General features: G+C 49.5%; 3 protein-coding genes across 3 annotated transcripts in view; 2 read left to right on the top strand and 1 right to left on the bottom strand.

The window, feature by feature from the left end:
* The first annotated feature begins 3,276 nt into the window (after positions 1–3,276).
* On the top strand, positions 3,277–7,940 carry SLC35G2 (solute carrier family 35 member G2). Its single transcript, XM_009633837.2, has 3 exons — positions 3,277–3,440; positions 4,836–4,909; positions 6,085–7,940. Exon 3 carries the CDS (start codon positions 6,107–6,109, stop codon positions 7,340–7,342), a length of 1,236 nt encoding a protein of 411 aa, XP_009632132.1. The 5' UTR covers positions 3,277–3,440; positions 4,836–4,909; positions 6,085–6,106; the 3' UTR covers positions 7,343–7,940.
* A 204-nt stretch (positions 7,941–8,144) lies between these two features.
* SCLY (selenocysteine lyase) lies at positions 8,145–13,342 on the bottom strand. Its single transcript, XM_009633839.2, has 11 exons — positions 13,308–13,342; positions 13,082–13,196; positions 12,781–12,937; positions 12,298–12,425; positions 12,023–12,187; positions 11,580–11,686; positions 11,242–11,278; positions 10,767–10,863; positions 10,625–10,732; positions 10,367–10,442; positions 8,145–9,697 (listed from the first exon to the last, which is right to left on the bottom strand). The coding sequence occupies exons 1-11, from the start codon at positions 13,331–13,333 to the stop codon at positions 9,529–9,531; spliced, it is 1,185 nt and encodes a 394-aa protein (XP_009632134.2). The 5' UTR covers positions 13,334–13,342; the 3' UTR covers positions 8,145–9,528.
* LOC104121790 overlaps positions 13,030–13,371 on the top strand; it is a 5,567-nt gene continuing 5,225 nt past the window's right edge. Inside the window, exon 1 of the mRNA XM_009633835.2 lies at positions 13,030–13,036. The gene's annotated coding sequence lies outside the window, so the exon portion shown is untranslated. The remainder of the gene's footprint in view (positions 13,037–13,371) is intronic.

Here is a 13,371-nt window from a genome sequence, read left to right as displayed (position 1 = left end):
CCGAGGCGCCGGACCTGCCCTGGCCGCCGCGCGGGGCTGCTGCTCCCTCTTGGTTTTTTTATTTATTTATTTTTTTGTAAGCCTTCCTGAACCCGCTCCCTGTGGTCTCACCCCAGATGCCCCGCTTCCTCTGCTAGGTGGCTTTTCCTCGGTGGCCCAAACGCGACAGCGGCCACCCTGCTGCTTTCTCTTGGTTTTTTTATTTATTTATTTTTTTGTAAGCCTTCCTGAACCCGCTCCCTGTGGTCTCACCCCAGATGCCCCGCTTCCTCTGCTAGGTGGCTTTTCCTCGGTGGCCCAAACGCGACAGCGGCCATCAGTGGCCGCCGTCTACAACTCCCGAGCCCCGTCCCCCGTTTGTCACCCAGCTGCACGCACACACGCGCACCCCCAAGCCCTCCTGCACGCACCGCGCAGGCACCAGTTTGCTGCCTTGCCGGGTTCTATGCAGTTTGTTCGGAGAAGATCAAAAAGCAGTAAGCTTTAAATAAATCTTAACCTGCAATCTATTCCTAGTAAACCTGAATGTGCCGCCTCCTTGTGCTCTACTTCAGCCCATTCTAACGCACTGTTCCAAGGCCTTTCTTATATTTAGCCAAGCTATTTTCATGAGCTGTAGGAGACTGTATTTAGGTGTTGATATATTCTCCGTTTTTTCCCCTATGCCTGGTATTGCGATCTGAAGGTGTTTGTTCAGATTAGGGTTTTTGGAATGGGAACGTTGCAGGCAAAGTGGCTTTTCTTCCAAAATCACTTAATGCAAGTATTGCAGCTTGCAGAGGTAGTAGCTGCAGCAGGCAACAGACGTGAATGCAAAAATTAGAGAAGAGTATTTTTTCACAGAACTGGATGCATTTGGAGCCCTTACACGGCAAGCAAGTAGGTTAGTGAAAGCAAGGGAGGTTAAAGGTGTCACATACAATCCCACTGAAATTGCACGTGGCAGCTTTAGTGAGCTGGCACAAATATGGGTTGGGTTTTGGGTAGCAAAATACCAGGAATGTACTGATAATTGGTGGGGCTTACACATGGGGTTTATATTTGAATCCTGTGAAGGGTGTACTGGTTCTTCCCTTAGGCAGTGATGTTGGATGTGACTTGATTCATTTGAAGACGTGGGATGCCAGTTTGTTGGTTTGTGTATAATGTTTGCTCTTGTGCTTGTGTACTAAAAACTCCTTTAATATAATTGCTCTTTCATTTTCTTAAATACCTGTTATTAGTAATTAAATTTTAATAAAGACTTGGGTTTCTTTGCATTTATTTTTAATAGAATTCATTGATGTAGTCAGACCATCTGGCTAAAAAGGTAAAGGTACTCTGATTTTTCCAGTGTGCATCTTATCAAATAGTTTAAAAGTGTAGCAGCAATGTAGGCTGTTTCAGTGATGCCAACGTTTAATTGCCTGCTGTGCACCTGATGGTGCCTTTTCTTCCCCCTCACTTCATGTTGTCTTACGCCAGTCAGACATCACATGCGTGTGCAGGTGCCTGAATCATCAAGCACTGAAGGAGCTCCAGCAAGGTTAGGGTGGTTTAATGGAGAAGGTACTGAAACAGGAATTTTGGAGATCTTCCTGCACCTGATAAGGAATCAAAAGAAAAACCTGCGTTGTGAGAAGTCGGTGCACTGTGCGCAGGAGCACCTGGCGAAGGTGGCGCAAGTTCAGTTAGTTACATGGGTTTGTAGGAGTGGAGTGAGTTTTTCGTACATATAATATTCAGGGAAAATTGTTAATCTGTAGTGGCCCTATAGAGATTGCTTACAGCCCTCTGGTAATCTCAGTCTAACCTGGTCAGGATTCAGGGTTTTTTTTATAGAAGAGGCAAAGGAACAGCCCTGCGAGGCCTGCCTTTCAGACCATGGGGATAGCTGACTTCTTGTTTTCGACTTTGTAAGGACTGCAATTGCCATGTCTGCAAATCTTTCTTAATAATATTTCAGTCAGCTGACTGATTTTTGGCTGATCTGGCAGAAGATGAGAGTATTTTTTTAATGAGTTTATTGCAAATTGGTGGTTAGAATCACCAGTCAGACCTCACAGCCTTAATTCTTTCAGGTACAGCAAGGAGAGCTCAGCTTCCCCATATAATCACTTATTTCTACCTTGCTAATCAGCATGTGTAGTAATTGGGGGGCGAGGGGGGAGTATTTGGTGTTTTTTTCTTTTAAAAGTGTGTATTCTGTTAATGATTTGTGACATTTATTGAATCCAGTGTGATTATTTGTTCACCCATGGCAAAACGGGGCTCACACTTTGGTAGTTGGTGATTCCCATGTGCCGGTAATTTAAATGGATATCCCAGGCTGCCATTTGGATTGGGAATGTTTGTTTTGTTATGTAACATAAGAATTTTGTGTAGTACTTAATCTTTAGACTTTTATTAACTTTGATTCAGAATCAAATTATGTTTTTGTAGGAAATGCAAATAAACCATTTTATGTTTCCAGATATGAAGAAAAATAAAAACTTCATGTGATCTCCACAAAAGGCACTAGCAGAAAGAGAAGTGGCCAGTTTTCTGCATAGGCTGTGCTGATTTCCATTTATTTTAAATTTGTGTCTGGGACAAACATAATGGATTTGGGATATTAGTCTCAGTCTCCATTGAAATTCTCACAAATAAATGTACTGTGTGAGAGTTGGCGTAACATTTGTCATATGCCCAATATTTAGTAGAGAAAATGAAATTTTGGTTTAAGTAGTCTTTGTTCTTTGTTACTTCTTATCTCCCGCCTTTCTCATTTCTCATGTGTTTGCCCTTCCACTTTCCAGACCTTCCAACTGTTAGCATTCTTAGTGCTGACGAATACTGGAGGGAATACGGCATCTGTATAGGACAGCCATTTTGAGCTGCGTGCTCATGATCTATTGTTTTCCTCCAGAGAGATCTCTGAATACATTACACAGGTCCAATACTAAATTTGCAACTGCATTTTTTCTCTCTTCTGTATTTGTTGGAAGAAAATGTAATCTAACCTCAGGAAGCAAGAAAGTTACCAGTGTATGCTAATGGTAAAAAATTAGTTATTTTGTTTTCATGAATAGCTGCAGCATATACTCAGCTGTTTCTTAATGGAATGACAGAGTCTATACAGGCTAGATCTACTGTCGCTTCAATAATAATGCCTGTTGTGCACCTTTTGTCTTTTTTTCCTCCCACTTATTTTATTCCCAATCCATATATTGTGCCTTAAATCAAGAAGCTTTTTTTTTCTTTTTTTTTTTTTTTTTTTTTTTTTTTTTTTTTTTTTTCTTTTTAAGATGTGGGGACAGCAAGGCAAAATTGTGAATTTATAACACAATGAAAATGCTCGGTAAGAAAAGCTGTGCTTGTGAAAATCTCTGCCTTCCTGGACTCATTCGGTGCATTTTGCATTTGCATATTAAAAGAATCTGAAATTAACAACTTATCTGAAGAAAAAGCACAAGTAGCAGGTGAGACAGGGTAGATTTCGGGTAGGGTGTTTGCAAATGTTTGATGGGTTGTTTGAACTGCCCATTAGTGCAGCTGATACCCAGCTCTTACCCTCTTTATTTGCTCTCCTTGGCATTTCAGCTGTTTCTTCTCAAGTTTCTTGCAGTATTTCATGGGCACTCTGGAGTACTCCTCCTCCATTTAGCAGTGTACTGGGTACACTTTGTTTTTTAAGCTGAGCTCTGCTGAAAATGGGTTGGCAGCAGAAACGTGAACAGGAGTGCTAGCACAAGGCCTCCTGCATAGACAAGGGTGTTCTATTGTCCTCAGACCCTCTTAACATCTGCCGATCTCCACTTCAGTGAGGTATCTCAGGGCTGGGAGCGTAGTCTGTCAAAGCAAGAGCAAGGTGGTGCCCCAGGATACTTAGCTTACTTGCGCAGGTCCAAACTGGTGCTGCTGCCTTCCTCCAGAGCCCCTCTCCCCACTCCCATTCAACCCCTACCGGGGATTCACTCTGCCTGCAAGAAGCAGGCTACAGCTTAGCTTGGGTGTAGCAGGGGGTCCAATAAACACTCAGCCTGTGAGGAAAAAGGAAGAATGTCCCATTCTTACGTGAATTGTTTTTGCCAGGAGATACAGGCAGCGCTTGGCTGTCACAGATTACGGATAAAGAAAATGCAAAGGCTGAACCTGGCCATGATATTTTTAAAGCATTTCTGCAAAGAGCTATTGTACCCACTTTTATGTTGCCTTTTGATCTGTGGTCTCCCTGAAAAACTGCTGTCATGCCATTCAGTCTGATTGTCCACTTGGCTGTAGTCTTGCACCTTCAGGACCCACCTGCTCTGGTGCTTCAGTACTCCCTGCAGACAAGGACTGCAGGGTTGTCCGTACCCATCCCCTGCTGCCACCACAGATGCTAAACTGCTGCTGCCTGCAGGGCTGGACTTGGTGCCTGGGGATGGATGACTGGATCTGGAGGAGGATGGGTCCTCCTAGGCATCCTCTCCTCCGCAGCGCTGGTGAGGCAGGACAGCAGGCACAGGATGGTGAATTTTCTTGTTATTAAGCTGTGGGAACCTTACACTCACAAAACCACCACTTGTTCTTGGGGTTAGTTCCATCAATAATTCTGAGAGATGGCTGAGGAGTGGGTTTGGCAAGATGACAGTAATTGCTTTCTCTCCATCTCAAGTTGTTTGGGTTTTGCGGTGGTGTTTTTTTCATAATGATGCACCAGAGTTGCCAGTTCCCAAGGAGCATGGCCTCAAAGGCGTGCTGGCACTTGCCAAATTTTCAACTTTGGAAAACGTGCAGGATGCTTCATGCCTCCTTTGGACATTAGTTTCTGTGCCGAGATGATTGTAACCTTTCCTATTTGATACCTGAGAGCATCTACTGTTTCTGTTTAGACACCCAGGCAAAGATGTAGATGACCAAGAGGTGTTTTCCCCTTCTGGCTTGGGCTTAAATCTCTCCGTCACGGGTAAGGTCTGCATGTGTTTAGGTTGCATTTCTGCTGCTGCCACTTCATTTGGAAGGGTTCTTTGCACAGATGGCAGAGGGCACTGTGGAAACAAAGTAATCTCCATGACATCCCCGTGCCTGAATTAAACTGACCCAGTGCTGTAACACTGGGCCTGGAGACAGCAATGGCATGCTCAGCAAAGAGCTAGAGGGGAATTAAGGCCGCAGGTGGGCTCCCTGTGGGCAGGCTGCACACACCTGGGACAGTGGAGACCAAGCAGCATTTGCACTGGTGGAGGCCGGGTGTGTGAAGGGCTTGCTTGCTTGTTTTGGGAGGCTGATGCCGCCACTGGGACACATGCAGTGCCACAAGCGTTGCTGTGTGTGTCATGGTGGTGTGCACAGCTCAGGGGCACCGAGGGGAGAGCTCACACAGCTTGTGTCATGCGAAATGGGTCTTCAATAGGAGACAGAAGGGTGGTGGGTTTGTTGCTGGAGTTGCCATGGGAAAGTCTGGTTAGTAGTCTGGATCAGCCCTTCTAAATTTTCCCCATGTAAAAAAAAAAAAAAAAAAACCTCAGATTGGAACAACAAATCTGTTGCAAAATCAATCACTGGAAATAAAAGGATGTGAAAAAAAGGAATTTTTAACACTATCAAAGTACTGTTCAAAAATGTGCTGTTTATTCATATGCTAACTATGCTGACTTGCTCAGGGATACTCCCTATTTCCCCATATTGCTCTCTGTCAGTTTAGAAACATGGCAATCATCTCCTCCAGCCAAATTTCTTCCGTAATCTTGTAACATTAGCGAGCAATTAACAATAAGTATGGTTCATAATTACAGGGTATTTACTGTCCAAAAAGCTTAGCAGGAGAACTTTCTCATTAGAATAAGAATATACTGGAATGCATTATACGTACTATACATAATGAGAATATATGTAATTTTCAAAAACTAGTGACTAAAATGAAGTTCCATGCTAGGCTTTTAAGGAGATCCAAACGGCCTGACCATTAATGGTATTCAGCAGTAACTCACTGGAAAATTAAAGCAAAACCAAGAACAATCTACTAGTACTTGGATTTGGTTGATGAAAATAGCTTGTAAACACTAACAGCATTTACATACTAATGAATCTCTTGCTATTCATTAAATAAAAATAATGGTGCTTCTCCATTTTATTCTTAAGACCAGGACATTTCTCTGAGGAAATGGATACGTCTTCCCAAAAATACCCAGTCAAAAAGCGAGTGAAAATTCATCCCAACACAGTAACAGTGAAATACACTTCTCAATATCCCCAGCCAGGAGAAGAGGGGTATGAGGATGTTAATGAAGATACGGGAGTATTTATGGAGGATAATCCTAAGAAAAGACTACTGAATGATGGGAAAAAGAGAGAAAGGACTTTTTTTGGTACAATAGACACCAAGCTTCAGCCAGCCCAACTGCCAAAACCCAATGAAATTGGGCAATCCCAGCATTTTCCTGAAGGAAATATACTGCAGTCGAGGAAAACGTGGGTAGTTCTTTTTGGATCTGCCGTGGCTCACGGATGTGTGGCTCTAATTACAAGATTAATTTCCGATCGTTCCAAAGTGCCATCCCTAGAGCTCATTTTCATCCGTTCAGTCTTACAGGTGCTGTCTGTTACTGTTGTGTGTTATTACCATGAGCCTCCCTTTGGCCCCAAAGGCTACAGACTCCGGCTCTTCTTCTATGGGGTCTGCAATGTTATCTCCATTACCTGTGCTTATACCTCCTTCTCTATAGTTCCCCCCAGCAATGGGACCATTATGTGGAGGGCTACCACTACAGTGTTCAGTGCCATCTTGGCTTTTTTACTCATAGATGAAGGAATGGCTTACACAGATGTAATTACTGTAGTTGGCAGCGTGTTCGGCGTTTGTCTCGTTATGATCCCCAACATTGTTAAGGAGGAAAACTCTTTGCTCAGCACCTGGAAGGAAGCTTTTGGCTATACCATGACGGTTATGGCAGGTTTGACCACTGCTCTCTCCATGATAATCTATAGGTCAATCAAAGATAACATCAGCATGTGGACAGCGCTGTTCACCTTTAGTTGGACAGGAACAGTGTGGGGAGCATCCACCATGTTCTTACTTCAAGAGCCAATCGTCCCACTGGATGGAGAAACGTGGAGCTATCTCCTTGCCATCTGCCTGTGCTCCACAGCAGCCTTCCTGGGGGTCTACTATGCCCTGAGCAAGTTCCACCCCGCTTTGGTCAGCACCGTACAGCACCTGGAGATAGTCATTGCCATGGTCCTGCAGCTTGTCGTCTTGCGGATCTTCCCAGGTACTTATGATCTCGTTGGGGGCGCAGTTATTTTGGTTAGTGTTTTTTTCCTTGCGTGTTATAAACTGTCCTGGAAGAATTTAGGAAAACAAGATTATCAGGAGATTGTGGATTCTTCCATTAAATGAACTGCGGTTTTGCCATCCGATTATGGCTGTGTGACCACGTGACAGAAACATATTTCAACTCTGTGGTGTTCTAGCCTAGCAGCCAGGTCCTCTCTCTACTGTTTAAATTCACAGCTGATTGTAGCAATGTTGGTATTTCCCGACTTCCATGCCAGGTGAATTTGTTCTAGTGCGTACAACCACTGGCATTTTGTCATATAAGAAATGGCTATTCATCTCCAGCACGTAGGGTGCGTGAAAGCACAGGTCACAGGCGTGTTCTTCCTCACCTTCCCTGGATAAGGCAATACAGAGACAGAGGGATTCCCTAGTGACTCTCATTCCTGTGCAGTGTTGTAGTAGGAAAATGAACAGTAAAACGGTCAACCAGAGTATTCATATCCTCTGTAACGCTTTTTATGCTTTGGCTGCAATATTCTAAATGAAGCAATGCTACTATTTCTGTGGTTAAAACTTGCATTTCCTGTGTGTATAAAGAATAAGTCAGTAAAGCTTTTTGTGCTTGGTGGTTAAATTTCCATCTGAATTGAAGCAGGAAGCCCAGACCTACTGCGGGGGAAAGAGAGCCCCAAAAACTGGATCTCCAGTTGTGCCACAGATGTGAAAGGTCCCCAAGAACTATAGGGTCCATGATAGACAAAAGATCTGCCCCTGAAGCAGAGCAACATTCTTTCTATGGAACAAAAACCTCATGAAGAGGATTTGGGGAAAAAAAAAAAAAAAAAAGAAAAAATTGCATTTGAGATTGAGGTGAGCAGCAGCAGTAACACTGAACAGCCTGACAGGCATCCAGTGACTTTAAGTCAGCGTGCTTGGGTCCTAACATTTCAGTTAGAAATTAGATTTACAAAATCTAGGGATTTATCATTCCAAATAGTATTCCTGGCTGTGCTAATGTATGGCTAGTAAAGAGAAGGACCAGCATCTAAGAATCTGCATCCATGGGCTTCATGCCAAGCCCAGCCAGCAGGCATCTCCCCGCTCCAGTGGACTGTGCCTCTGTCCTGGGACACGAGCATTTCCTGAGGATAAAGACATTGCTCAGATGACCCCAACCAGTCCGGCTTCCCTGACGGAAAACATATTTTACTTTGAAAAAAGGCCACAGCAGCAGCAATCGCTTTTATTCCTATGAACACCCAGGGAGACCAGGTTTCCCGACATCAGTCAGCCAGTGACGCTCCTAATCCGTGTGACGCTTGTGTTGTCCTGTGTCAGTGATGAGAGTGACCGCCTGGGCCACGCAGGGAGGACATGTTTCCTCAGGTGCTGGCACAGTTACGGCTGCCCCGACGGCTCTGTTTCCTTTAGGCGCACATGGAGTCGGCAACAGGAACTCTTCCCGCTGTAGGAAGGACAGGAGGCAGGGGAGTGGGTAACGCAACGCAGTGCTGGGAAAGCCATGCCCCACACCTTCCCAGCCAAAAAACCCTTTGGCAGCTTAGGGTCCTGGCAGGGGCAGGGCAGTTCCCAGCTCAGAATTTTGCTGTGCTTCTATCAACTCCTCATTTCCCTCTGGAGCAGATGGTCTTTCCTCCTCTGAGTGATAAGACAACAGGAAAGCTTCCTTTGTGGAAAGCCACCAGGGCCAGAGGCTCCACCTCCTATGGCTTCCACACCTGTTACGCTCTGGAGGGAGTCGAGCTTTGAGACTCCATCACGCCAACACACACGCAACCAGCTGGGTACATGCTGGCAAGCAAGGAGCAGCTGACAGCGAGACTCTTGGAATGCCTGCACCATGCACTGGGGACAACAGAGTCCTGAGCAAGCTGTTGATGAGCTGCCCCAGCCCCAAAGCAGCAAAGCCCCCTCCTCAGCACAGCTCCCTGCTGCCTCCAGTGCCTGCACTAGCTTCTCTGCTCCAGCTGCATGTACTGCAGAGCTGTGGCAGCCACGCTGTGATCCCTGTGAGCGCAAGCTGATACACAGCTAAGCAGGCCTAAGAGCCTGCTGCTGCTGAAAACAGGTGATTCCCACTTCCTTCTCCTGCCACCACCAGCTGCCATTTCCCCAATGTCTGATCCATGATCACAAACTGCAGGCTGGGTCAGTTTGACTTGGGGATCAGGTACAAACCTAATCCTGCCAAAACCCAGGCCCAAACTGACACAGGCAACCAGCACCCAGAGACCGAGCAGGGCATGATCCGATCCCGAGAACCTGGATGATGGCTGGGGAGTGATTCACGGGGTCTGTGAGGCTTGGTCCCGGTCCAGCTGCGCCACAGCCTGCACAAGGTCCTGCACAACCAGGTCCACGTCTGCACGGGTGGTGTCTCGCCCCACACTCAGCCGCAACGCGTTCTGTGCCACGTCATAGGGGATCCCGCAGCTGAGCAGAATCGAGGAGGGCCTGAAGCACAGACACCAGGGGTTAGCAGGCTTAACTCGAAGGCTGAGGAAGCACATGCAGCACCAGAAAGCTTCACCAAGCTGTAAGAGGGAGCACATCTGCAGACACACTCCAGGCAAACCCATCTCCTGCACAGCACCCTGCTTGCTTTCCAAAGGCACCTGCTCCCACTAGGCTTGTTGCCCTATCATGGATTTGGGTCTTCCCCTCCAAAGAAAAACCTCTACCATGTCCCCATGGGTTTGCAGCTCTGCCATGTCTATAGGGTGTTGCTCTAGACCAGGCCAAAAGCACCTGCTGTTCCCACGCACCCCCAAGGGAGCCCGCTGGAGACCCAAGCTGGACTTGAGCGGGTGAGCCAGGCACACACAGACATAAGGCAGACTCTCTTCTGGCAGTGCCAGGCATATTGAAGCATACTTCCAAGCTCAGCTGGGTCACCAAAGCCAGGAGGGACAAAGTTCCTTCCAAGCAGCAGTCAAGTGTTCCAGCTGTGCGTCCCTCAATAACCTCTTTCACAGCCCTTCAGCCCCTCTGGAAAGCTCTGCACCCTCTTTGCTCCAGGTGATGCTACCCACAGCCACCCACAGTCCCTTTCCCTGTCCTATTTCCCTCCCACCTGCTTGCCTTTGAGAAGATGCCCTGGGCCTGGCAAAGCCAGCTGCTTACCGATCCCCTTTCTCAGAGTGGCAGGCAGCCCCAACACTGGCAAGAAGCATCTTGCAGCAAGACAGCACCCTTCGCCCTGCAGCACACATAAACACAAGTCTGCCAGCACCCAGGCTCTCTCCGAGGGCTGCTGCATGTCTCATCTCCCTGCCCAAGCCACAGCTGAGCGCCTGCCAGTCTCTAGCCGCAGGGTGCTGTGTGGGGCAGGTGCTTGGCTCCGTGGGCACCATCACGGGGCATCAGTGAGGTGAGAGCTACCTTGAAGGCCTGGGCCCAGGATGGAGAAGTTAGAGGTGTTGCAGAGTCGCTTGGAGCCCGTAAAGTGGCTACATATCCACTCTGGCTCCAGGCCCCATATTCTGCAGGCTGAGACCCCAGTAGGGGAGAGACAAACAGGAACCAGGTCTGCTCACCTCCAGCCTGGCCTCCAGGTAATCCCGAACATCCCGCATATGAGCTTCGTAGGCCTCCCAGTTCTTGCTCACTAACTCTGCAGCCTGAGGAGAGAAAACCCAGACAGGCTCCGTCAGCAACCCCCCGACACCTCCCTCTGTGCACGGCTCCCTGGTACACAAGTCCAGCCTAGGAACAGCCTCTGCAATTGCCAGGTCCCCTGTGTGCCCCAACAGCCTCTCAGTGCCTTGCACCATGTGAGCTGTGTGACTGCCTGCTGCCAGGGCTGCAAAGCCTGCAGCAAAGTGCTCCAAAGCACCTCCTTTGACTGGCCCTGTCTCCTTTACTGGTAGTTTGCCTGCCCTCCTGCACCCCAAGTTTGTCACTTGTAATGACCAAGGAACATGGGTGGCTGTCTCCATACTGGCTCTGCCAGGCAGCATCCTCAAGGAACTGCTCTCCCGTGACCATCACTGACTCACCTGGCCAAGGCCAGCAATCATTGGGGTGTTCTCCGTGCTGGAAGTGAAGAGGGAGCAGTGAGTTATTTCTCCGGACCAGAAACCCAACACTGGGGCACAGACGTTCCCCGTGTGGGACCCCTTGCTGCTGGCAGGGGGTCCTGAACACTTCTCTGAGGTGGTTGGGAAGAGGGCAGTTCCACCCTGCGCACCAGGCTCCCACAGTTCCCACACACAGATCTGTCCTCCTGCACAGAGCTGCCCATCCCAGGACCAGCTCAGCTTGGACTAAGTAGCCACACATCATTTGGCCACCAGCCCGAGGCCCAGCTCTCTGGGCCACCAGCCAGCTACCTTACCCTGGCCGGAAACTCCTCTCCTGTCCCCCTCCGAAGAGCATGGGGTGCAATGGGGTGGTGGTGCCAGGGCCATGCACATACAGCGCACCAATCCGCGGACCATAGAACTGCAGGGAGAAACAGCCACGGTGACCCTGGAGACGCCTGCCCAAATCCACACACCCTCCATTGCTGACCCCTGCCCGTCTCACAGGCACAGGCTGCTGCAGAGGTGTCCCCCGCCCTTGGCCTCCTCCTGCTTCCCCTTCCAGACAGGTCCCCCTGACTCACAGGAGCCTTGTCATCTGGCTAAAGACTGTCCTCAGAGCACCAACCAGCAGGAAAATTTTGGCCACTGATGAGGTATCAAGCTGTGGAGGGCACCCAAAATCTCCCTGACACCCCAACTGAAACGTCTTAGAGGGTGAACGGCATCTGGGCCACGTGAACAAGCCCAACCATACCTTGTGTCCCACGATGGTGAGGTAGTCCACCCCCAGCTCCTGCACATCCACACGCCCCTTGCCAATCATCTGCGCCGCGTCTGTGTGCACCAGGATCCTGGGCAGCCCCTCCGCCCTTCTCCGCTGATTGAGGGCATGGATGCGCTGGCTCAGCTCCGGGACAGGCTGGCAGGAAGGAAGAGGGTCTGCGTCCCAGGGACCGTCTGCTCCCCCTTATCAAGTGCCTTTTTGCAAGGATGTCCCCACCCCATCCCACTTGTGGCCCACAGACTCACCATGATGACCCCAGTCTCATTATTGGCCAACATGATGGAAACCAAGCAGGTGGTCGGCCGGATGGCAGCGAGGACATCGTCCACCTCAGCCTGCCCACTTCGGGGGGACACAGGCACAAAGGTGGCTTCTGCAAGCCAAGAAACAAGCCCTGAGGTTTGCTGAGAAGCCCGACAGTGCCCAGGGCTGCCCACACCCCACTGAGCGGGCAGGAGAGCTGGGCAAGCAGCTGGTGCACAGGCAGAGAGCACAGTGGCTCTTGGGGCCGGCCTCGGATGCCAACAGGTTAATGCACCCAGCTTGAGGGAATGGGGACACTATGTGAGGAGTCGGTGCCCTTTTGGGGGAGAAAGGGGAACATCATGGAGCAAGCGGGTCCCCGCCCTCCTCCACAAAAACACCAGCAGAGAAAACCCTCCCTCGCAAACCCCCATCTGCAGCCAGATGCCCCCAGCCTATCCCCTGTTGGTCCCTCTGCCACTCACCCACCAGGCTCTCCTTCACCAGCTGCTCCAGCGGCAGGCAGATGGAGTCGTGCTCCACACTCGACGTCACGACATGTGGTGTCCCCCTGCTGTCCCCCGGCCTGGCCTGGCTTTCGTGGAAGTGCCTGCGGGCGGCGTGGATCACCATGTTATTTGCCTGAAGAGAGGAAAGCAGAGGGGAAAATGAAGGCCCAGAGGGAGCACGGCACCCTTCAGCCCCACCCTCCTCATCACCGCTTGCTTGAGAGGAGATGGCAGGCAAGGGGTCCTGGGAAGGGGGGATCCCACCACCCACTCCCACCTCTGTGCCCCCTGAGGTAAAGATGATGTCCTCTGGCCGGCCTCCCACCATCCTCGCCAGGCTCTCCCGAGCGCTGCTGATGAGCTCCTTCGCCTTCCTCCCTGCAGGACAAGACCTGGCAGCTCTGCCACAGGCAGTGCCCTCTGGCCGGCCTCCCACCATCCTCGCCAGGCTCTCCCGAGCGCTGCTGATGAGCTCCTTCGCCTTCCTCCCTGCAGGACAAGACCTGGCAGCTCTGCCATGGGCTCCCATGCCCAGCCACAGCAGGGAACCAACATGGTGGGTCCCCC

This window comes from Egretta garzetta, unplaced genomic scaffold (assembly GCF_000687185.1).
Source record: "Egretta garzetta isolate BGI_Z169 unplaced genomic scaffold, ASM68718v1 scaffold1292, whole genome shotgun sequence".
Lineage (NCBI taxonomy): Eukaryota > Metazoa > Chordata > Aves > Pelecaniformes > Ardeidae > Egretta > Egretta garzetta.
This window is presented reverse-complemented; position numbering and strand designations above follow the sequence as displayed.

What these genes read in the sequence shown, in the direction of transcription:
- SLC35G2 (XM_009633837.2), top strand. Translation starts at nt 6,107, where the DNA reads ATGGATACGTCTTCCCAAAAATACCCAGTCAAAAAGCGAGTGAAAATT.
- SCLY (XM_009633839.2), bottom strand. Translation starts at nt 13,333, where the DNA reads ATGGGAGCCCATGGCAGAGCTGCCAG. An exon ending in GGTGAAGGAGAGCCTGGTGG is followed by an intron (nt 12,426 to 12,780) that starts GTGAGTGGCAGA and finishes CTTGGCTTGCAG; the next exon opens with AAGCCACCTTTGTGCCTGTG. An exon ending in CCTGGGCCCAGGCCTTCAAG is followed by an intron (nt 10,443 to 10,624) that starts GTAGCTCTCACC and finishes TGTGTGCTGCAG; the next exon opens with GGCGAAGGGTGCTGTCTTGC.